The sequence below is a fragment of the Haliotis rufescens genome, unplaced genomic scaffold (genome assembly GCF_023055435.1).
Source record: "Haliotis rufescens isolate VD_foot unplaced genomic scaffold, xgHalRufe1.0.p SCAF_4, whole genome shotgun sequence".
NCBI lineage: Eukaryota > Metazoa > Mollusca > Gastropoda > Lepetellida > Haliotidae > Haliotis > Haliotis rufescens.
In genome coordinates this window covers 23,100,899-23,126,564 of record NW_025964112.1, presented here as the reverse complement: position 1 = coordinate 23,126,564, position 25,666 = coordinate 23,100,899, and the positions used below count along the sequence as shown (strand labels likewise).

At 37.8% G+C, this 25,666-nt stretch overlaps 1 protein-coding gene across 1 annotated transcript in view; it reads left to right on the top strand.

Moving 5' to 3' along the window:
• The window catches only part of LOC124132183 (sodium- and chloride-dependent glycine transporter 2-like), a 34,119-nt gene extending 9,201 nt beyond the window's left edge, over positions 1 to 24,918 (top strand). Inside the window, exons 3-16 of the mRNA XM_046495953.2 lie at positions 7,552 to 7,675; positions 8,087 to 8,218; positions 8,576 to 8,770; positions 9,379 to 9,424; positions 9,867 to 9,999; positions 10,406 to 10,540; positions 12,184 to 12,287; positions 12,756 to 12,880; positions 16,596 to 16,708; positions 18,487 to 18,624; positions 19,707 to 19,806; positions 22,066 to 22,166; positions 22,456 to 22,611; positions 23,082 to 24,918. Coding sequence (XP_046351909.1) covers positions 7,552 to 7,675; positions 8,087 to 8,218; positions 8,576 to 8,770; positions 9,379 to 9,424; positions 9,867 to 9,999; positions 10,406 to 10,540; positions 12,184 to 12,287; positions 12,756 to 12,880; positions 16,596 to 16,708; positions 18,487 to 18,624; positions 19,707 to 19,806; positions 22,066 to 22,166; positions 22,456 to 22,611; positions 23,082 to 23,381 — 1,902 coding nt within the window. The 3' untranslated portion in view covers positions 23,382 to 24,918. The remainder of the gene's footprint in view (positions 1 to 7,551; positions 7,676 to 8,086; positions 8,219 to 8,575; positions 8,771 to 9,378; positions 9,425 to 9,866; positions 10,000 to 10,405; positions 10,541 to 12,183; positions 12,288 to 12,755; positions 12,881 to 16,595; positions 16,709 to 18,486; positions 18,625 to 19,706; positions 19,807 to 22,065; positions 22,167 to 22,455; positions 22,612 to 23,081) is intronic.
• The last annotated feature ends 748 nt before the right edge of the window (positions 24,919 to 25,666 follow it).

The window sequence follows — 25,666 nt, the reverse complement described above, 5'->3', positions numbered from 1 at the left end:
AAATGATTTCTGTTTTCATTTCAAACAGGAATGTTTAATTATGACAAACAAAAATGTCCACGGAACTTAATACTCGATATGAAATAATATATTTCGCATAACATATATTAACAGGGCTAGTTTTATTCACGAACTATATTCTTTTCGCAAACCCCCTTTATACGGCGGTGGTAAAGGGGCGACAGGGAGAACTTAGTAATTTATCAGACACTGTTTTCGAAAAAATATATATTGCAAGTAATAAAAATAAAACATGTATATAATAAATAGAAAATTCAATGTGTTTTCCCAAATACCACTTTGGCTGCGTCACTCGTGAAAATATTAGACTCTCCCCACTTCACTCGATGAGATAAAAGTGGTATTTGAGAAAACACATTAAATATCCTCTATGTATTCTACTACGTGTTAGTTCCATAACAAGGGTAACAATTTGTTCACATGCTATATTGTATGCACGTATTTCTGGTTATGGCATTATATACAGTAACATGCTTCAATACTTGATTCATTGATATGTAATAGTTGGATTAATTAAAAAATCAAACTATTTGTTGAATACTTAGTAGGTACATGGCTAAGGTCATGTGTGAAGTGTGTATCATACCAACATTGCCAAGTAACTTGCTAATGGAAACACAGGGACAGTCCTGGGCACGCCATAACTACTCTGTGTACACATGAACAGGAACCTCAATGACCTCAACCATACGCTACGTTATTTAGAAGGCATGTGGTACATATAGTGCAAACATTTAACCATGCTCGTGTTATATACTCATATATTTTATTTCGAAAATTATATTGGTTGCCTCATTGTTGTTTATTTATTTATATTGTGATCAATTGATAGAGATTAAATGTTATAATCATCTCCCTTTACTTTCATCCCCCCTCCTCTCCTCCTGTAAGTTTATTCCTAACACACAAGTCATTTTCAATCGTGACGTCATAACCGAACGTTCATTCTCCTACGCACTGGTGTAGTTTTCACTCAATCTTCATTTATACAACCGAAAGACATTTCGTTTGATTTGGGTTGTTTTTTTAATTATTACCACACGCAAATGCGATATATAAGTAATGTTCAATCAAACTAAAATGGTTCAGAAACGTTTCTTGTGCCGCAATTAATGCTTCGGAGTAATATTGGATCGTAAAGAATGTCGCCCTCCTGTCTATAAGTATAAACTGGTAGTAAAACACGAGTAGCGACACTCCGAGTATGTATGTATGTATGTATGTATGTATGTATGTATGTATGTATGTATGTATGTATGTATGTATGTATGTATGTATGTATGTATGTATGTATGTATGTATGTATGTATGTATGTATGTATGTATGTATGTATGTATGTATGGAATGGTTTGAACCAAATGAACGTATGTGGCGAGACTAACAAATGAAGGCTGTTTCTTTATGCATTTTATCTATATAGAGAGAATTAAAGGATGCTCCATGATCTTTTGTCGTAGTTTGTTGACGCTGTTCAATAGTGTAAAGAAGATGTGCCCTCTCACTTTAGACGTGTAACAGTTTACATCTAGATGTATGTGAGGTGAGGTTTAACGTCGCGTTCAAGATTATTGCACTTCTATAGCGACGTGTTTGAACGTGTGTGTGTGTGTGTGAGTGAGTGAGTGAGTGAGTGAGTGAGTGAGTGAGTGTGTGTGTGTGTGTGTGTGTGTGTGTGTGTGTGTGTGTGTGTGTGTGTGTGTGTGTGTGTGTGTGTGTGTGTGTGTGTGTGTGTGTGTGTGTGTGTGTGTGTGTGTGTGTGTGGATGGATGTATGTATCGTACACTCGACAAACCAGGGGCCGATAGCATGAGGCGTGAGCCATATTGCCAGGATACGATGACATATATATCACCTAGGGGTTACACGAAAGATTGTTGGTATGTTTGTTTGTTTGTGACGGCTGGTTGTAATTAATCGAGTCTGGAACAGACAACCCAGTGCTTGACACCATGAGCATCGATCTACGCAATTCTGATACGATGACATCAACCAAGTTAGCTACCCTGACCACCCGATCCCGTTATTCACATCTTAAGTTGGGCCGGTGGGGTAGCTTAGTGGTTAAAGTGTTCTCTCGTCACGCCGAATACCTGGGTTCGATTCCCCCCACATGGCATGGGTAAAAGTTGTGAAGCCTATATCTGGTGGGGCCCGCCGTGATATTGCTGGATTATTTCTAAAAGCGTCGTAAAACTATACTCACTCACTTACTCGTGAAAGTAATAAACATTAACAACATCAGTTTGGGTTATTCTCCGACACAAGGCCAACACACCGGGGTATAACTGAAAACACACCGGCGATACACCCAACCCACTCAGTGTCCCACATCTCAAGGATCAGTCCTCCGATTCAATTTAAACAACCATCTGGGGTATATTTACTTTTTGATAAGCTGGCCTCATGTAGCGATCGATATCTCAAAGAGATTTGTGATTTCCTAGATACAGTACACACAAACGGAATGTGTGTACGACGTGTGCGCGTTGTGCAGCTGATGCAGCTTATTTTGTGGAGTATTTGAATAATAATGGATCGAGTATTGATACAATGCAGCTTGATAGAGGTGCGCTCTCACTGTGCAATGTGTAGTACTGTAACATTACAACCTCAGAGTAACGTCCCGTTATGTTGACATCATGTCAGAGTGACGTCCCTTTATGTTGACATCATGTCAGAGTGACGTCCCTTTATGTTGACATCATGTCAGAGTGACGTCCCTTTATGTTGACATCATTGATTTTACCGGAGAGGAAACCGGACTATTTATCAGCTCGATAAATCGATTTTGACGATACATTAGTGAGAATCTAACTAGATGCAATATGTATACGACAACATAACCATACTGGTTGTTTCGGTCTTCATTATTTCCACAAATCGCACCGTGAGACCTTACGTTTACTTCAACATTAAATTATTATCGCGGGAGAGCGACTAGAGGCATGAGTAACCTATTCGTGAAAGGCTCCGCTTTTCGCTTTGCAGAGTTTCAGCCCTTAGGCGTTCCATAAAGCCATGACAGTGGACTCGAATCCCAGTTCGCTGTCGTGTGTCTAGGTTTAAAATTATTTGGGAAATTCATTTATATTTCATTCACATTATATGTGGTACAGTTTCCATTGTTTACCGTATAATGACTACATGGCGATATATTTTGTATAGACATCACATGGGGCTTTTGTTACAAAACGTGATGACAATATATATAGTTACGTATCTATCGTCAGAGGTTCAGGACAATGTTTTTAAAATGAAAGCAAATGTCATCTGAAGTTTACTGAGAAAACAATATGTGAAATGCTGGACTTCCTCTTTGATAACATCGATGTAAGATTTGGGAGTAAAATATTTCGGCAAAGAGGAGGCATCCCCATGGACACCAGTTGTGTTCCCCTTCGTGCTGATCTGTTTCTTTAATATGCATATGGTTCGGAATTTCTGTTCGGATTGGCAGAGTGAACAAAAGTAATTTTGGTTTAAGCTTCGCAAATGATCTGACGTCCTTCAATAACCATCACAGAGCCAACTCCCTTCCACTGACTCACCCACCTGAACTGCCTCACCTGTTTCATATTAAGATCTATGCATAAAGAATCAGAGTGACTTAACACTCTCACAAGACTGTATGCCATGAGGGATGACCTCTACTTTCAAACTGTCACAAAATAATCTTTGGTCAGCACGTGTATTTAGATTTGTACGCTTTAAAGCGCACTCGTTAACTCTTCACAAACAAACTAGAACGGCCGCCGACCAATGAGCCGACTTATCGGCATAGTGATGATGATAGGCGTACAATTGGCTGAATGGGTGTAGTGACTGTAATAGTAAGTCTCGATTATCCGCCGAAACAGTTTCCATTTTTCGTGTCGTAAAGGCAAATTGAGGAGTAAGCATGACCTGTCCTACCTGTCACTCATGCAGCTGGCACAAACAGTTAGTGTTTGTTGCCTGACGCCGCACAGTTGTACTCCTGTCATGCAACGGCGGCCTGTAAACAAGCCAGACACTCACGTTAGTGATGGACAAGAAACTCCAGTGAGCCGATAGTGCAGTTACTGATTGTGTTTGAACTGGAAACGATGTTAATTTTGAAATGTGTCTGCTGTGAACAAGTGCAGAGATTTTAAATAAAGAAAAACGTTTGAGAAATATGTTCATGTTGCAACACAGAAAAGAAAACGACACGCATATGAAGGTGCACGGGAAAACAAACCCGTACAGTATCACTGATGCGCCGCATTGAACTGATGCATCTACCATATCTGCTTTAATGGCAAGACTTGCTTGTGTGACACCCATCTGACATTTACACGGATGAAAAAGATCGGCTTTTACTACTACAGTCAGTCATATACTCTACTACAACAGTCATTCATATACTGTACCACTACAGCCAGTCATATACTGTACTGGTACAGCTAGTCATATACTGTACTGCTACAGTCAGTCATATACTGTACTACTAGTCAGTCATATACTGTACCACTACAGCCAGTCATATACTGTACTGGTACAGCTAGTCATATACTGTACTACTACAGACAGTCGTATCCTGTACCACTACAGTCAGTCATATGCTGTACTACTACAGTCAGTCATATGCTATACTACTACAGTCAGTCATATACTGTAGTACTACAGTCAGTCATATACTGTACCACTACAGCCAGTCATATGCTGTACTGGTACAGCTAGTCATATACTGTACTGCTACAGTCAGTCATATACTGTACTACTACAGTCAGTCATATGCTGTACTACTACAGTCAGTCATATGCTGTACCACTACAGTCAGTCATATGATGTACTACTACAGTCAGTCATATACTGTACTACTACAGTCAGTCATATGCTGTACCACTATAGTCAGTAATATGATGTACTATTACAGTCAGTCATATACTGTACTACTACAGTTAGTCATATACTGTGCTACTACAGTCAGTCATATACTGTACCACTACAGTCAGTCATATGCTGTACCACTACAGTCAGTCATATACTGTACTACTACAGATAGTCATATACTGTGCTACTACAGTCAGTCATATACTGTACCACTACAGTCAGTCATATACTGTACTACTACAGTCAGTCATATACTGTACTACTACAGTCAGTCATATGCTGTACCACTACAGTCAGTCATATACTGTACTACTACAGTCAGTCATATGCTGTACCACTACAGTCAGTCATATACTGTACTACTACAGTCAGCCATATGTTGCGCTACTACAGTCAGTGATATACTGTACTACTACAGTCAGTCATATACTGTACTACTACAATTAGTTATCTATTGTGCTACTACAGTCAGTCATATACTGTACCACTACAGTCAGTCATATACTGTACCACTACAGTCAGTCATATACTGTACTACTACAGTCAGTCATATACTGTACTACTACAGTCAGTTATATACTGTACTACTACAGTTAGTCATATACTGTGCTACTACAGTCAGTCATATACTGTACCACTACAGTCAGTCATATACTGTACCACTACAGTCAGTCATATACTGTACTACTACAGTCAGTCATATACTGTACTACTACAGTCAGTCATATACTGTACCCCTACAGTCAGTCATATACTGTACTACTACAGTCAGTCATATACTGTACTACTACAATTAGTTATATATTGTACTTCTACAGTCAGTCATATACTGTACCACTACAGTCAGTCATATACTGTACCCGTACAGTCAGTGATATACTGTACTACTACAGTCAGCCATATGTTGCGCTACTACAGTCAGTGATATACTGTACTACTACAGTCAGTCATATACTGTACTACTACAGTTAGTCATATACTGTACTACTACAGTCAGTCATATACTGTACCCCTACAGTCAGTCATATACTGTACTACTACAGTCAGTCATATACTGTACTACTACAGTTAGTCATATACTGTACTACTACAGTCAGTCATATAATGTACCCCTACAGTCAGTCATATACTGTACTACTACAGTCAGTCATATGCTGTACCACTTTAGTCAGTAATATGATGTACTATTACAGTCAGTCATATACTGTACTACTACAGTCAGTTATATACTGTACTACTACAGTCAGTTATATACTGTGCTACTACAGTCAGTCATATACTGTGCTACTACAGTTAGTCATATACTGTGCTACTACAGTCAGTCATATACTGTACCACTACGGTCAGTCATATGCTGTACCACTACAGTCAGTCATATACTGTACTACTACAGTCAGTCATATACTGTGCTACTACAGTCAGTCATATACTGTACCACTACAGTCAGTCATACACTGTACCACTACAGTCAGTCATATACTGTACTACTACAGTCAGTCATATACTGTACTACTACAGTCAGTCATATACTGTACTACTACAGTTAGTCATATACTGTACTACTACAGTCAGTCATATACTGTACCCCTACAGTCAGTCATATACTGTACTACTACAGTCAGTCATATACTGTACTACTACAATTAGTTATATATTGTACTTCTACAGTCAGTCATATACTGTACCACTACAGTCAGTCATATACTGTACTACTACAGTCAGTCATATACTGTACTACTACAGTCAGTCATATACTGTACTACTACAGTTAGTCATATACTGTACTACTACAGTCAGTCATATACTGTACCCCTACAGTCAGTCATATACTGTACTACTACAGTCAGTCATATACTGTACTACTACAATTAGTTATATATTGTACTTCTACAGTCAGTCATATACTGTACCACTACAGTCAGTCATATACTGTACCCGTACAGTCAGTCATATACTGTACTACTACAGTCAGCCATATGTTGCGCTACTACAGTCAGTGATATACTGTACTACTACATTCAGTCATATACTGTACTACTACAATTAGTTATATATTGTACTTCTACAGTCAGTCATATACTGTACCACTACAGTCAGTCATATACTGTACCCCTACAGTCAGTCATATACTGTACTACTACAGTCAGTCATATACTGTACCCCTACAGTCAGTCATATACTGTACTACTACAGTCAGTCATATACTGTACTACTACAATTAGTTATATATTGTACTTCTACAGTCAGTCATATACTGTACCACTACAATTAGTTATATATTGTACTTCTACAGTCAATCATATACTGTCCTACTACAGTCAGTCATATACTGTACTACTACAATTAGTTATATATTGTACTTCTACAGTCAGTCATATACTGTACCACTACAGTCAGTCATATACTGTACTACTACAATTAGTTATATATTGTACTTCTACAGTTAGTCATATACTGTACTACTACAATTAGTTATATATTGTACTTCTACAGTCAGTCATATACTGTCCTACTACAGTCAGTGATATACTGTACTACTACAATTAGTTATATATTGTACTTCTACAGTCAGTCATATACTGTCTTACTACAGTCAGTCATATACTGTACTACTACAATTAGTTATATATTGTACTTCTACAGTCAGTCATATACTGTCCTACCTTTATCTGCAGGAGGATCCAAAAGAGCGGGCTCAGTGGGGTCGACAGATCGAGTTCATCTTCACCTTGGTTGGGTATGCTGTTGGCCTGGGCAACGTGTGGAGATTCCCATATCTGTGTTATAAAAATGGAGGAGGTTTGTAGTGTTTAGCATCTTCTTAAATTGATGATGTATGTAATATTTTAGATGTAAATGTAGCTTTATTAGTTATCACATTTTTACTAATATAGTTAATCACCACTTTATTGAAAATAATATTGGAACAGTGATATTTTTAGAAATGATTGAGATTCAACTTGGATAATAAATGTTGAAATTAAACGGAACCGTTCATACAACACAGGCTACGTGTGCAAAGTGGATTTATTTGAAAAGAATGTCTCCGAGGTACACATTTAAGATTCATAGTACTCATTGCCATAACGTGCTCGTATATTCAAAATATATATCAGCTGATATTATGTAGGCAAAATCAGCTTTTTGTGCATTGCTACTGATTGTTTATGATATATAATTATTCCGTGATTTTATTTATATTATTTTCAGGAGCTTTCCTTATTCCCTACTTAATATGTCTGGTTTTTCTTGGCATCCCTATATTTGGCCTGGAGGTTGCCTTCGGACAGTTTGGTGCAAAAGGACCAATAAGCATTTGGTATATAAACCCAGCGATGAAAGGTTAGAACAAGGAACAATGCCACAAATGCTGTCGTATCTGTCCAAAGAATTTCTGAATTTATACAACATACGAGCAAGGACATGCTAAACACACCTTATTCCCCCAAGCTGGATTAATGAGAAAACATACATGATAATAAGTAGGTTACTGTCCTTTTTTTAAAACACTAGCACCAAATGTGTAAAGGTCGCTTTGTAAAATCGATAACAATAAAACGACCGTGAGGAACACTGATGAAAATAAAATGCATCAAAATAAATGTAAGCGTTTTTCACTTATTATGACATTTCCGACTACGTGAATATCCAATGTTACACACACGTCTGATAATGGCAGTTGTATTTGTTAATGTCCAGGTATTGGTTATGCCGGAGTGTTGGTGTCGACTGTCATCTGCATTTATTATGACGTCATCATTGCCTGGGGACTTTACTATTTATTTGCCTCTATGACGGATGTGGTGCCATGGTCGAAATGTTCGCAATGTGAATGCCTTACATACGGAAGAAATATCACCCCAGCTTATGACAACGCCACCGGAATTAACTGCAGTACGTAGTACAAGCTTAACGTTAAAATTAGCCAAACCCATCTACATATCTATTCATGCACGGTTCGTAACGTACCTGATACTAGTATATTTTATTGACTCTTTTGTAAGATTAAGTATACAAGTGGGTGGAGCTGAGACTCTTATATTCCCTAGGGAGCTGAGAATGCAATTTGAGTGCACATTGTAAGGGTTGTTTCAAGTGTTGTGAGACATACTTTGTATATCATTATTTATAAACATTGACGTCATCGTCGATTATTTACATCGCTGCGTTGTTATGCTGGAAATAATTTCACCATAACCATGCCAATGGATAATAATATTGTTATCAGTAATACTAATAATTAGATGATAATGATTCTAGTATTTTCATTAGTTATATTATCTTCTTTATCACTGTCAGTTTCTTAAATGTATATTGCAGGATAGCACATTAACTATTCCCTTTAACAATTGCATATGATTGGCCTATGGTCTGAGTAATGGCCAGCCGGTTGCTTCATAATTCTATCATCACCAAGAAGGATTCAGTATAAAATGTTGATGTATATCAAGGCTGAGTGTTGTTTAAGCACATGACAGTTGGCTTGTTTTATTGTGTTTCAGCTGGCTGGCTGGGGGATACAAAATCATCGAGTGAATTATACTACAGGTGAGGTACACTTTCATACGAAAGCTGTTGAGTAGTTGAAGCCTGCAGTTAGAATGTTTGCAATGTGTTTTTTTCAGAAAGTCAGGTGCATGTACAGGTATAGATAGACGCGTAAATAGTGTTCTGTGGGGGCTTTGTTGTTTGAAAGTAGCTTCAGTCATATTTTTATCGAAAATACCACAACCTCAGTGCCCAATGTATAGCAACATAGTGGAGATGACAACAGGTATGGACATACACCTGGTTTGGTACAACTAAGGAAAATACCGGGTTCTAATATATAGAACCCTCTCAAATATATATTGTTGTAAAGAGTTTAACTGTTATAAGAGCGCATTATTATTATTTTTTATTATTATTGTTGTTGTTGATGGTGTTGTTGATGATGTTGTTGTTGTTGTTGTTGTTATTATTATTATTATTATTATTTACATATTGCCAGAGATATTGTGCTACAAGAAACGGCCAGTATAGCGGAGACGGGGCAGATCAACTGGCAGATAATGTTGTGCAACCTTCTCGCCTGGATCATCGTGATGATTGTCTTAGCCAAAGGGATCCAGTCACTTGGAAAGGTATTGCACTCGCTCAGTCTGAGGAAACAGGGCTTCCGATAGAAGTAACCCATGTGTAAGCATGTGTATGGTTCACGTTTACTTGCAAGGAAATCATTCGGATGAAGAAATCATGAGACATAGGTTTAACGAATAGATGGAACGTAAATGTAATGCCAATGATGTACAGCTGATTGGGCATAACCTCATTGCAGGTTGTCCGGACTCACCTGGTTTCACTCTACACACCACTTCACACGCTAAATAGTGTGTTGCTGAAAACAGTGAAAAATAAGGGCATGCTTCTGTTCACGTTCGGCTGGAGGAACACAATGGTTGTGTGGTTGTGTAATTTTAGTTTGGTATTTCCGGTTGTCTATTTCATGGTATATATTTCAGGTTGTCTATTTCATGGTACATATTTCAGGTTGTTTATTTCACGGCCATCTTTCCATACATCCTCCTGACAGTCCTTCTGATTCGAGGAGCGATGCTGGATGGCGCTATCGACGGAATCATCTTCTACCTCACCCCCAAATGGGACAGGCTCACCGATGCCACGGTAAGTCTCCAGGAAAGGTTCATTCTAAACTTAGAGAAGGTGTATATATTTTGTTTACGTATTTTTACAAAGTTTTGATTAACATGATACATTGCTGCATGTAAAGTCTTTCAAATAGCAATCCTTTCTGACATGGAGGCTGTGGAAGTTGTGTACAGGCTTCCTGCCCCTATGTACTGAACAAATATGCCCTTAATATATGACATACGTAAGAAATGTAATGTCTAATGTGTGCGTTTGTGCGTTTGTGCGTGTGTGTGTGTGTGTGTGTGTGTGTGTGTGTGTGTGTGTGTGTGTGTGTGTGTGTGTGTGTGTGTGTGTGTTGTTTTTTGCTAAGCGCCTATATGTCACATTGAATAGTCAAAATGATAAAATGAGCTTAAATGTATGCCAATCCTTCCGCTGTTGGCGCAAAACAAAACAATTATATAGATAAGCCCAGGACAAATACAGTCGTTTCTATAAGGACTAGTAACACGACATTCACATGTTAAAAGAAAAGTACGAATTACATTCTTGAGACAATTTCTTTTTTGATAGGGTACACATTACATTTGTAAATGGTTTCCAGTATATGACACTAGGTATATCGTATACGGTGTTCAGTATATGACACTAAGTGACTATCGTGTTAGGTTTGCGGTATGTGGCATCAGATATATCGTGTAGTGCTTCCAATAAGAAAGCTAGGTGTATCGTAAACTGTTTCGAGTAAATGCCACTTGGAATATAGTATGTTTCCAGCATATGACCCATGGTATATTGTATGTTTCCAGTATATGACACAAGGTATATCGTATGTTTCCAGTATATGACCCATAGTATATCGTATGTTTCCAGCATATGACCCATGGTATATTGTATGTTTCCAGTATATGACAAAAGGTATATCGTATGTTTCCAGTATATGACCCATGGTATATTATATGTTGCCAGTATATGACCCATGGTATATTGTATAAATTTCCGGTATATGACACAAGGTATATCGTATGTTTCCAGTATATCACACAAGGTATATCGTATGTTTCAGTATATGACACAAGGTATATCGTATGTTTCCAGTATATCACACAAGGTATATCGTATAAGTTTCCAGTATAAGGCAGAAGGAATATTGTATAAGTTTCCAGTATATGACACAAGGTATATTGTAAAAGTTTCCAGTATATGACACAAGGTATATTGTATTAGGTTCCAGTACATCGAACAAGGTATATTGTATAGGTTTCCAGTATATGCCACAAGGTATATGGTATAAGTTTCCAGTACATGGAACAAGGTATATTGTATAAGTTTCCAGTACATGGAACAAGGTATATTGTATACGTTTCCAGTAAAAGACAGAAGGAATATTGTATACGTTTCCAGTACATGGAACAAGGTTTATTGTATAAGTTTCCAGTATATACCACAAGGTATATGGTATACGTTTCCAGAATATGACACGAGGAATATCGTATACGGTTTCTAGTATATTGAACGAGGTATATCATAAGTCTTCGATTATATGTAAATAGGTAAGACATAAATGGTCTCCATTACATAAACCCAGATAGAACATAACGGGGTCTAAGACTATGGAAGTAGACCCGCAGATCTAGTGATGTAACTAGGATATGACACAATGTTCCCAATTAAAGGTATGGAGCGACGCTGCTGTCCAGATCTTCTTCTCGCTCAGCGCCTGCCAGGGCGGCCTTGTTGCCATGGCAAGCTACAACAAATTCTCCAACAACGTACTAAGGTACTTTTCCAAAATTAGCCTTTAGTTTTATTTACCAGAAATGATATAGGGAGAGTTTTTACCCCAGTTGGTTCTCTAAATGTGACCACGATCAAATGACATGCATATCTATTATTAGTTGTCGGATCGCGAGTTTTCAAGTTGTAGATGTGCATAAAATATTCTTATAATTAAATACCTTTGTACAAACTCTCTGTTTGAGGTGACCTTTCGCTGCTGCACAAAAAACACAGAGGGAAACATAGTTCGTGTATTCACATTCTCTATCTATGCTCTGATAAGTTCATTAAGACCCAGATATAATTATTGTTTTTCATGCTTTTTAATCTTATAAGGGTTTTTTTTTCCAGAAAGCTAGAGACTGCACATAAATTATTGATATAAATGTCTTCTACAGTTTTCTCTAGTTAATTTATATCTGTAAATAATAATAATTCAATAATTCTTTCGTTGTTTCTGTTTATCCAGGGATGCCATAATGATTCCAATCATAAACTGCCTGACGAGCTTCTATGCTGGGTTCGTGGTGTTCTCGACACTGGGCTACATGGCTAACATACAGGGAGTACCTGTAGCCAATGTCACGGCTGGAGGTAGGATACTGCTTACACATACAACTCAATAACAACGAGGCACTAAGGAAGATGCTTTCACAAATACTATGCCTGAGTAATATCCTTTTCTCAATGACAGTAATAACATGGAATTGTTTTCAATGACAGTAACACCATGGAATTGTTCTTAATGACAGTGACACTATGGAATTGTTCTCAATGACAGTAACACTATGGAATTGTTCTCTATGACAGTAACACTATGGAATTGTTCTCAATGACAGTAACACTATAGAATTGTTCTCTATGACAGTAACACTATTGAATTGTTCCCTATGACAGTAACACTATGGAATTGTTCTCTATGACAGTAACACTATGGAATTGTTCTCTATGACAGTAACACTATGGAATTGTTCTCAATGACAGTAACACTATGGAATTGTTCTCAATGACAGTAACACTATGGAATTGTTCTCTATGACAGTAACACTATTGAATTGTTCTCTATGACAGTAACACTATGGAATTGTTCTCAATGACAGTAACACTATGGAATTGTTCTCTATGACAGTAACACTATGGAATTGTTCTCTATGACAGTAACACTATGGAATTGTTCTCAATGACAGTAACACTGTGGAATTGTTCTCAACGACAGTAACACTATGGTATTGTTCTCAATGACAGTAACACTATGGAATTGTTCTCAATGACAGTAACACTATGGAATTGTTCTCAATGACAGTAACACTATGGAATTGTTCTCAACGACAGTAACACTATGGAATTGTTCTCTATGACAGTAACACTGTGGAATTGTTCTCAATGACAGTAACACTGTGGAATTGTTCTCAATGACAGTAACACTATGGATTTGTTCTCAATGACAGTAACACTATGGAATTGTTCTCAACGACAGTAACACTATGGAATTGTTCTCTATGACAGTAACACCATGGAATTGTTCTCAATGACAGTAACACTGTGGAATTGTTCTCAATGACAGTAACACTATGGAATTGTTCTCAATGACAGTAACACTATGGAATTGTTCTCAATGACAGTAACACTATGGAATTGTTCTCAACGACAGTAACATTATGGAATCGTTCTCTGTGACAGTAACACTATGGAATTGTTCTCAATGACAGTAACACTGTGGAATTGTTCTCTATGACAGTAACACTATGGAATTGTTCTCAACGACAGTAACACCATGGAATTGTTCTCAATGACAGTAATACTATGGAATTGTTCTCAATGACAGTAACAATATGGAATTGTTCTCTATGACAGTAACACTATGGAATTGTTCTCAATGACAGTAACACCATGAAATTGTTCTCAACGACAGTAACACCGTGGAATTGTTCTCAATGATAGTAATACTATGGAATTGTTCTCAATGACAGTAACACTATGGAATTGTTCTCAATGACAGTAACACTATGGAATTGTTCTCAATGACAGTAACACTATGGAATTGTTCTCAACGACAGTAACACTATGGAATTGTTCTCAATGACAGTAACACTATGACATTGTTCTCAACCACAGTAACACCATGGAATTGTTCTCAATGACAGTAATACTATGGAATTGTTCTCAATGACAGTAACACTATGGAATTGTTCTCTATGACAGTAACACTATGGAATTGTTCTCAATGAAAGTAACACTATGGAATTGTTCTCAACGACAGTAACACTATGGAATTGTTCTCTATGACAGTAACACTATGGAATTGTTCTCAATGACAGTAACACTGTGGAATTGTTCTCTATGACAGTAACACTATGGAATTGTTCTCAACGACAGTAACACTATGGAATTGTTCTCAGTGACAGTAATACAATGGAATTGTTCTCAATGACAGTAACACTATGGAATTGTTCTCTATGACAGTAACACTATGGAATTGTTCTCAATGACAGTAACACTATGGAATTGTTCTCAACGACAGTAACACCATGGAATTGTTCTCAATGACAGTAACACTATGGAATTGTTCTCAATGACAGTAATACTATGGAATTGTTCTCAATGACAGTAATACTGTGGAATTGTTCTCAATGACAGTAACACTATGGAATTGTTCTCTATGACAGTAACACTATGGAATTGTTCTCTATGACAGTAACACTATGGAATTGTTCTCGATGACAGTAACACTATGGAATTGTTATCAACGACAGTAACACTATGGAATTGTTCTCAATGAAAGTAACACTATGACATTTTTCTCAACGACAGTAACACCATGAAATTGTTCTCAATGACAGTAATACTATGGAATTGTTCTCAATGACAGTAACACTATGGAATTGTTCTCTATGACAGTAACACTATGGAATTGTTCTCAATGAAAGTAACACTATGGAATTGTTCTCAACGACAGTAACACCATGGAATTGTTCTCAATGACAGTAATACTATGGAATTGTTCTCAATGACAGTAACACTATGGAATTGTTCTCTATGACAGTAACACTATGGAATTGTTCTCAATGACAGTAACACTATGGAATTGTTCTCAACGACAGTAACACCATGGAATTGTTCTCAATGACAGTAATACTATGGAATTGTTCTCAATGACAGTAACACTATGGAATTGTTCTCTATGACAGTAACACTATGGAATTGTTCTCAATGAAAGTAACGCTATGGAATTGTTCTCAATGACAGTAACACCATGGAATTGTTCTCAATGACAGTAACACTATGGAATTGTTCTCAATGACAGTAACACTATGGAATTGTTCTCTATGACAGTAACACTATGGAATTGTTCTCTATGACAGTAACACTATGGAATTGTTCTCAATGACAGTTACACTATGGAATTGTTCTCTATGACAGTAACACTATGGAATTGTTCTCTATGACAGTAACACTATGGAATTGTTCTCGCTGCTTGCGAGATATGGAATGACATTCGCCTATAGCTTGTTCCACGTGTAATCAGACTTATGTTATTGATGCATATACGTTATGTCGTATTAATTATATGTTTCCATGGATAGTGGCGATTCCGTCACTAATAATACGGTATGTGGTAATAATCATATGTTTCGATTTGAAGTGACAGTCATACTATGCATTGAATTTCAAGATCACGGATAGGTGTCTAGAGTGAGTGAGTATGGTTTTACGCCGCTTTTAGCAATATTCCAGCAATATCACGGCGGGGGACACCAGAAATGGGCTTCACACATTGTACCCACGTCGGGCATCGAACCCGGGTCATCGGCGTGACGAACGAACGCTTTAACCACTAGGCTACCCGACCGCCCAGGTGTCTAGACCTCCAACTTGTGATGTTTCTCTGATAACTATACTCATCGTGTTGAACACATTCATGGGTTTCTCATTACTACAGGAACAATAAATCGGTCTACTCCTGTAAATGGCCAGTCCCTTTATATGTAGGGAATATATGAGAATAAGGAAACTCTTACAATAGGAAACACGTTTTCGTAACTCTATATACGTGTATCTCTCTGTGTTATGCTCTAATTAGGCAATGCATTTTGTAATGGTTGTTATAAGTGAGTGAGTGAGTATGGTTTTACGCCGCTTTTAGCAATATTCCAGCAATATCACGGCGGGGGACACCAGAAATGGGCTTCACACATTATACCCACGTCGGGCATCGAACCCGGGTCTTTGGCGTGACGAGCGAACGCTTTAACCACTAGACTCCCCGACCGCCCGGTTGTTGTTATGATGTGTCTTGATTCATTTTCAGGGCCCGGCTTAGCTTTCATTGCCTATCCGGAGGCCCTGTCTAACATGCCCATCACACCCCTATGGTCCATCCTGTTCTTCATCATGCTGTGCACCCTCGGCTTCAGTTCGCAAGTGAGTTTTCCCACTCCAGCCCATCCCTACGCACTGCCCGGGCAAAACTGGAGTACTGGCACTACATGGCACTGTATACTACGAGTTCAAAATGTGGTGTAACATAACGGTACTCATCTTGATTGGGAGAAACAAGCAAATAGAATCACTTTCAACATCTCTTTTTACCCAACACATGCCTAAGAATTTAAAAAGAAAGAATGTTCAGGTAACACTGGAAAATAACAACAGCTTTTAAGAGCTTTCATAGAGGGTCATATTATACATGTTCAAAGAAAAGCTTTAACTGTAACTCTTAGCCTCATCCCATTCAGTAACACTATGGAATTGTTCATCCCATTCAGTAACACTATGGAATTGTTCATCCCATTCAGTAACACTATGGAATTGTTCATCCCATTCAGTAACACTATGGAATTGTTCATCCCATTCAGAAACACTATGGAATTGTTCATCCCATTCAGTAACACTATGGAATTGTTCATCCCATTCAGTAACACTATGGAATTGTTCATCCCATTCAGTAACACTATGGAATTGTTCATCCCATTCAGTAACACTATGGAATTGTTCATCCCATTCAGTAACACTATGGAATTGTTCATCCCATTCAGTAACACTATGGAATTGTTCATCCCATTCAGTAACACTATGGAATTGTTCATCCCATTGTGTAATGCCGGCTACAATGTGTGTCGGGTGTTGCTGCCTTTTAATCAGTACATGTGTACAACGAAAGAACAAAGTATTATAACGTGGTCTGTGTAACATAAGAAAAAGAATTAACAACACCTTTGGTATAGTTTATAAAAGTTATTAGATGTGTATGAAAGAGAGACTTGGTCCATTCAACTCTTGCATGTTCTATATTTGTAACAAAACTAAATGTAAAGGTAAATTATACATGTATACAAATGCTATATGTGTAAAGAAAACTGTGTGGAATTTCTTTTCTAAAATTTGAACATACGTCTTTGACCTGCACTGTAAGCTGAACGCTTGTGTAGATGAATGAAATCAATACAAATATATGATAAAAAATTCAGGTCGGGTATCAGATTTGCTAATATTCTCTTGACGCTCTAAAAATCAGCCATTTTCACTCATTTAAGGCATACTTGTGTATTTGATCATGTACATGTATGAAGTCCAAAACTTACAAGCGGTTGCAGGATCATTTCCATACCAATGTTTCAAATTTATCTGTAACTCATACTATAACGTAGGACAGGGCCGAAACCCTTGTATCTGATAACACTGGAGATAGTGTATGTGTATTCATTAAATGCCACAGATCCATACTTACCCATCCAAGGCACGCTTCAATTGATGATTCATTTTATGACAAGATTAGACTGGGTTGGCCTAGAACTTTAACTTAAGCTTCAGGTATATCGATGATGTTATTGATATCGTTCAATAACAATCAAATAGCCAACTCCCTTCCACTGATTTACCCACCTGAACTAGAATAAAGGAGACCAACAAGACCGCCTCATCTGTTTCATATTTAGCTATATGCATAAAGATCCATATGTTCCCGGACTTTTAAGGTGAAAATTGACTTAACTTTGCATGTGTTTGTGACGGGTGCTATCGGTGTGTCTGGATACGCTCACCTTTTTCGCAAACATTTGATAGTGATTCATAAACACATGCTTATGATATAGTCTAAATCGTGCAATCGACTGCTTTATGCAGACATTTCTATTGGATATGCAAAGGGTTTTGTCGCTTTATTTGCAAGTAATAAGTTAACAATCTTAACTTCCTTGCAGTTTTCCATCGTTGAGACAGTTATGACCGCCATGATCGACGAGTTTCCTCAATATATCAGCACAAGGAAGAGACAGATCTTATTCCGACTTTGTGTCTGTTTGGGAGCATTCTTATTGGGCTTGCCAATCGTTACACAGGTATGTAATAGGACAAGGTGAGGTATACATGAAGACTGAAGACTAAAGTATCCTTGAACTCTTCGGATACACATCTGCATGTTGCTTAATGTCTAATGTTCGCTGTATCGTCATCAGTTTCGTACCTTTGTGCATGATACATAAGAAAATTAAGCTGATGTACAGATTTATCATATTTCTTTAGTAAAACTTTTATTAACACCCTTAAAGCTATGATGTTGTCATTTGCCTAGAGCCCGAGCCAAACTTGATTATCAAAAACATTTCAAAAGTTCCTAAATCGATACCGAAATAAAGATTTATCCAAAGTGCTTACTGTTCCGTCTTAGAACCAAAAAGGATAACCAGCGAGCTATGGGGAGTTACAGGTTGTCTGTCCCGAATGACGACCTTATGCGGTCGACTCATAGAGTATTCGTTCACACGGACAGACATAGTTTCGAGTGAAGGTTCTTCTATATCCCCTGAAACGTTGTTCATCAGGAAGTCTCTCTGGAGTAAAATTGTCTCGCTCAACACACCAGGGTACTGTGTAATGTGTATTTTGTGCATGTAGACATTCCCACCAGTAATCGTCTAGTAGGCGGGGTTTTCCGATTATACAGGGCTCCAGAATCATGGTTTTCACTGATAAAGAAACTAAAAGGTAAAAATCCACTATTATGGTAGACTTTACGTAATCAATTTGTGAAGACATTAACAACTGATGACGTCAAAGTTATAACAACGATTGTGCAACCCTTAGGTATAATATACTTAACGGAGTGGAGTTGATCCTATTTGTTTAAATATAGAGAGGATATTATCGGTTTGCACTGTAGAGCGGGTCAAATCTGTGTAATTATAGTGAGGATCCTTACTGTTTAATTGTAGAGTGAATCCTACCTGTTTTATTGCAGCGTTGATTATATCTTATAAATGTAGAGCGGGTACTATCTTGCTTAATTGCATAGTAGATCCTATATGTTTAATTGCAGAGTAGACCCGATCAGTTTAATTATAGAGAGGGTCCTATCTGTGTAATTGTAGAGTGAAACGTATCTTTTTAATTGTTGAGATGGTCCTGTCTGTTTGTATTGTAGAGTGGGGCCTATCTGCTGGATCTTGTGGACACCTACATCCTGGGCTTCCCGACACTTTTCATTGCTTTCTTCGAACTGATTGCCATATGCTACATTTACGGTGAGAAATAACATGTACAGGCACCGTTCGAAAATAATTGTTTATCATGTATCGTCATGTTTTGTCATTTATCGCGGTGGCTCAGTCGCGCCCCTAAGGCGTGCCTGGATCCTTTCATCTTAGGTTCGAATGTTCGAATGTTTAACCTCTAAAAACTACATCACACCGACTTTCTTCCCACAAGCTGACACGCAGCAGCATGACTGAAATATTATTCATACCGACGCTCCCACTGGTTCTCTCACACATGTTGTTCGACTTACCATGATGGCAAGAAATGCATTGCTTCTACATTTCTACATGGTTTAATGTAGATGTATGTACACGGTCTTTCTCTCAATTTACTAAAATGATGGCGGTGCTGCCTGTTATCACATAGTAGCATGTGCAAAGTAAAACTTCAGCAAAGCGTACATGGTTACTTGCAGGCAGAGGGCAATACATCATTATCTTACATCTTTCTCGGTGTATTTGACTTTTTCTACAAAATAAGCTTATTATCACTTATATATATATATATATATTCGTTCTTAGCATTTAAGTCTTGCGAGAGATATATATCTCCATCATGCCTGAAAAAACCTCCTGCTTCAGAAGAGAAGCAACAGTCTGTTTCATCTTGTTATTAAACTTTCGGAAGTTTATGGATAAGCCAGAATGTTTCAGCAATAAACGGATCATAGTGATTAAGCAATATCTTCTTACTTCAATGAAAGGGTGATTCGTCATTTTATCATGACTATTTGTTTTCCAATAGTGGCAAACTATAATTTAAAGAAACTCTTAAATCAAAATCAGTCGATCTTATGCTCATCATCAGATAAGTATACGCCACCTTCCCAAGAAACCTTAAGTCCCTAACCCTGCCAGAGAGCTGTTATTTTTGTCTATGTTTACCGACATGACCTTTGCAATATCAAAGTCCTTGACGCCAATACACGACTGACAGACAGACTACTGCGTAATCGTCATGAAAATTGATTTGGTTAAACGTGAAGGTTGATATCAGTTTTAAGAATTCATCTCAGAACAATCATGCCATTATAAATATATTTTGTGTAATCATAATTTATTTGCCAAATATAAAACTAGATATTATATTTGACATGGAGAAGTGTTAGCACCGACGCCCATTTCTCCACTACTTTATCATCTGAATTTTGAAAACACGAATTGAAGAGATAGGTAGATCAATATTATGTTTTCCCTTATAGAGTTGTGAGTATGCAGTATATACATGAGCAAAACAGTTTTGAATAGGTTAGTTAAACTCAAGTTAACACTCCCTTCGTCTCCCCTAGAACAATCTTTAGGTGTACATCCAGTACATAAATATTTTCAACGTCGTTCTTTCGCGTCTGCGAAGAGTACACAATCATATATGCACATGGGAGTCAGTTATGTAATAGTTGACCCAAAATAGTTCTTGAATCGGAAAGTGTAAAAATAACAAGAAAAGATTGGGGATGAGACGTACCATGAAATACATTCTGCCATATAGATGTGTCAGAAACAATGGAGCGGGGATAAGACATACCACGAAATGCATACTGTCATACAGATGTGTCAGAAAAAATAGAGAGGATATGAGACATATCTTGATATGCATTCTGTCATATTGTTGTGTCAGAAACAATAGAGTGGAGAGGAGACATATCTTGATATGCATACTGTCACGAAGATGTATCAGAAAGAATAGAATGGGGATGAGACGTACCATGAAATACATTATGTCATATAGAGAGGATATGAGACATATCTTGGTATGCATTCTGTCATATAGATGTGTCAGAAACAAAAGAGTGGGTATGAGAAATACCATGAAACACGTTATGTCACATAGATGTCAGAAAAATTAGAAAGGATATGAGACATATCTTGATATACATACTTTCATGTAGATGTGCCAGAAAGAATACAACCAAAGTGTGAGCGTAAAATTCCTATCTTTTACACCTGAAGTAGGTTCCGTAAAACACTACCTCTGTGACATAGTCTCAGATATAATATTCCATTATTTGTTGCAAAATATACACCTGCATGATCTTTTTTGTCTACCCCAGAACAAGAGCGGATTCTATAAATGAAAGAGAAAGGGGGTGAGCAAACATAGACGTGAGCTGAAAAAGAAACGCTTGTTTTCTATTGTTTTCCATATATAAGTATTAACGTCAACACGAGGTAACCGTCTCAGTCTTTGGGTGAAGGGACTCTCTGATCTTAGTGAGGTTATTACACAGGCTTGTCTCCTCCATTCAGGTTACAGAAGCTTTGCCAAGGACGTAGAAGCCATGGTGGGGAGACAGCCCTACATTTACTTCACCGTGTGCTGGATGGTCATATCGCCTCTACTGATTCTGGTGAGTAGAAGACCATGTTACAATTACGCTTCATTTAAATTGGTTAGGGTAAACTTATTATTGATTGCCATGGTGTTGAGTATACTTTTCTTCCATAGTAGGTTTGGCATCTCCTTATGCAGGCTCGCGGGTTTAACAAAGGGGTAGACGTCTACACCATTTGTCATGTGACTTTTCTACGTATAGCCGACGTAGATAAATGAACCATACTCCCTATCACAAAGGACAGAACAGGCTTTAGAGGATGTCATAGCATTACTGTGTGTAAGACATGTAAATTATATTTCAGGCCGTGATCGTTTTCAAAGGCATCCAATATGAACCTCTAACAGCTAAAGGAGAACCAGTATGGGCGGAGGTGATTGGTTGGTTTGTTGCCATGTCTCCGGTAGCAATCATTGTCATAGCATTCCTGTGGTACACTTGTCCTAAAGGCATTTGGCAGGTGAGAAATATATTAATTTATTTATTGGGGCAACGACACGGGCTTGACTTATGACTATTTTGAGATACGAAGGCGTGTTAACTCGTTTTGAAGCTCAGATTCAGGTCTTGATAAGAATTTTGTTTGTTTAAAATATAGATATAGGGAACTTGACTCAGTCAATTGACAGTCCTAGCAATCTTGATTACACTCATTGAAAGACTTTTTTCCCTGTGAATGGAGTAAATCAGTGTTATAGTTAACAATTGCCCGAATCACACCATTCGACTGAATTAGGTGTGGCCCGAGGAACCGAATCTTTCTTTTGAAGAACTGTGTTCACGAGGGGATTATTGTTTGAGTACACAGAGCGTAGCAAGTGATTTAAATCGAATTTGACAAGGTTGTAGTTGATGTATTGTAGGTTCTAATGTTAGCTAGCATTGCTCTAACTCCGTTAGCTAGTATAACCTCTTGTCTGTCATCAACAGAGGGTCGTTGTACTCAACAAGCATACAGAAGAATGGAGAGAGCGACGTAACTTGAGTACCTTCACACATCTTCACGTGTCTACAACAGGCAGAAATAATCTTGGCTTTGCGACTGAATCTAAGACGGCGTTTGGGATGGACAGCAGTGCAGACAAACCGCCGATATCTAAAGATGGCGGCCCGGAAGGTCACATGGAAGATCAAGATAGCGGTTATGTCCCTTACTCCCAGGACCCAGACAAATTCTTGTATGGATATGAAAAACAAACCTCTTATCAGGAAGAGTCGACAAAGTTTTAGGCATCATTAGTTGTTAATATGTACACTTGATATGATTCAGAATTGTCGCTTCACAGTAAACAGCTGCATGTATGCTTTGTATGTAGCCCTTAAACGTCATATAATGGAATTTTCTTTTAACAAAATGATCATTTCCATTGAATTTTTTTCGTCAAACTTGTAAGAAACCATCAACATAAATACGCAACATAATGCATTATGTTATTGTTTGTATGCAATAATAGTAAAATGATATATACTTACTTCTTAGAGTTTTGTTCTCAGCTCAATATTAATTTTGCTTAATTCAATCGTTCGTGTATACGAAAATCTCTAAATCTGAACATGTTGAATGTAATAGCAACGGTACAGGTCAGATGTACGGCACATGTACAACCTGTGTACAATTTGGTGACAATGTTCTACGATAACTGACAACGTCTTGAACAATCAGAATACACTCTACATCATGTAGAATGCAACTTTGTGTTTGTAGTATACTTGCACAAAGCACTTGTTCACAAACGTTCATTTAGAATGGTAGATGGTGATATGTAAAGAGCTAACTGTTTATTATTAAGCTATAGAGAACACTTTGTGAAGAAGTCGTTCACAACACATGACATGATCAAAGATACTAAAACAAGATAGAACGGCTAAATAATAATTATTGATTAATACGGGAAAGCAGTACTGTGTAATTTTTGTGACCGAGTTTGATTCAAGATTATAAAATACCACTTTGTATGCTTACTCGAAATGGATTAAAGATATTTAGCAGTGAATCATGTACCTAATGACACAGAGAGAATGTCTCACTTTCACACATGACACTAATGACACAGAGAGAATGTCTCACTTTCACACATGATACTTATTACACAGAGATAATGTCTCACTTTCACACAGACACTAGCTACACAGAGAGAATGTCTCACTTTCACACATGACACTTATTACACAGAGAGAATGTCTCACTTGCACACATGACACTAATGACACAGAGAGAAGGTCTCACTTTCACACATGACACTAATGACACAGAGAGGATGTCTCACTTTCACACATGACACTAGCTACACACAGAGAATGTCTCACTTTCACAGATGACACTAGCTACACAGAGAGAATGTCTCACTTTCACACATGACACTTATTACACAGAGAGAATGTCTCACTTGCACACATGACACTAGCTACACAGAGAGAATGTCTCACTTGCACACATGACACTAATGACACAGAGAGAAGGTCTCACTTTCACACATGACACTAATGACACAGAGAGGATGTCTCACTCTCACACATGACACTAGCTACACAGAGATAATGTCTCACTTTCACACATGACACTAGCTACACAGAGAGAATGTCTCACTTTCACTCATGACACTAGCTACACACAGAGAATGTCTCACTTTCACACATGACACTAGCTACACACAGAGAATGTCTCACTTTCACACATGACACTAGCTACATAGAGAGAATGTCTCACTTTCACACATGATACTTATTACACAGAGATAATGTCTCACTTTCACACAGACACTAGCTACACAGAGAGAATGTCTCACTTTCACACATGACACTTATTACACAGAGATAATGTCTCACTTTCACAGATGACACTTATTACACAGAGAGAATGTCTCACTTTCACAGATGACACTTATTACACAGAGATAATTTCTCACTTTCACACATGAAACTAGCTACAAAGAGAGAATGTCTCACTTTCACACATGACACTAGCTACACAGAGAGAATGTCTCACTTTCACAGATGACACTTATTACACAGAGATAATGTCTCACTTTGACACATGAAACTAGCTACACAGGGAGAATGTCTCACTTTTACACATGACACTAGCTACACACAGAGAATGTCTCACTTTCACACATGACACTAGCTACACACAGAGAATGTCTCACTTTCACACATGACACTAACTACACAGAGAGAATGTCTCACTTTGACACATGAAACTAGCTACACACAGAGAATGTCTCACTTTCACACATGACACTAGCTACACAGAGAGAATGTCTCACTTTCACACATGATACTTATTACACAGAGATAATGTCTCACTTTCACACATGACACTAACTTTACACCGACAAAATGGCACTACAACGTTTAGACCTGGACAGAGAATTGCACCAGGTGGCGTCAGCCCTCACCTATTATTTCGTTAAAGCAAGATCCCTCCTTCTACCTATGACAGCGTTACACAAGACCAGGGAGTATAAATACAGTATGCATAATGACTAGGCAATAGCGCCATGATGTTTCATTGA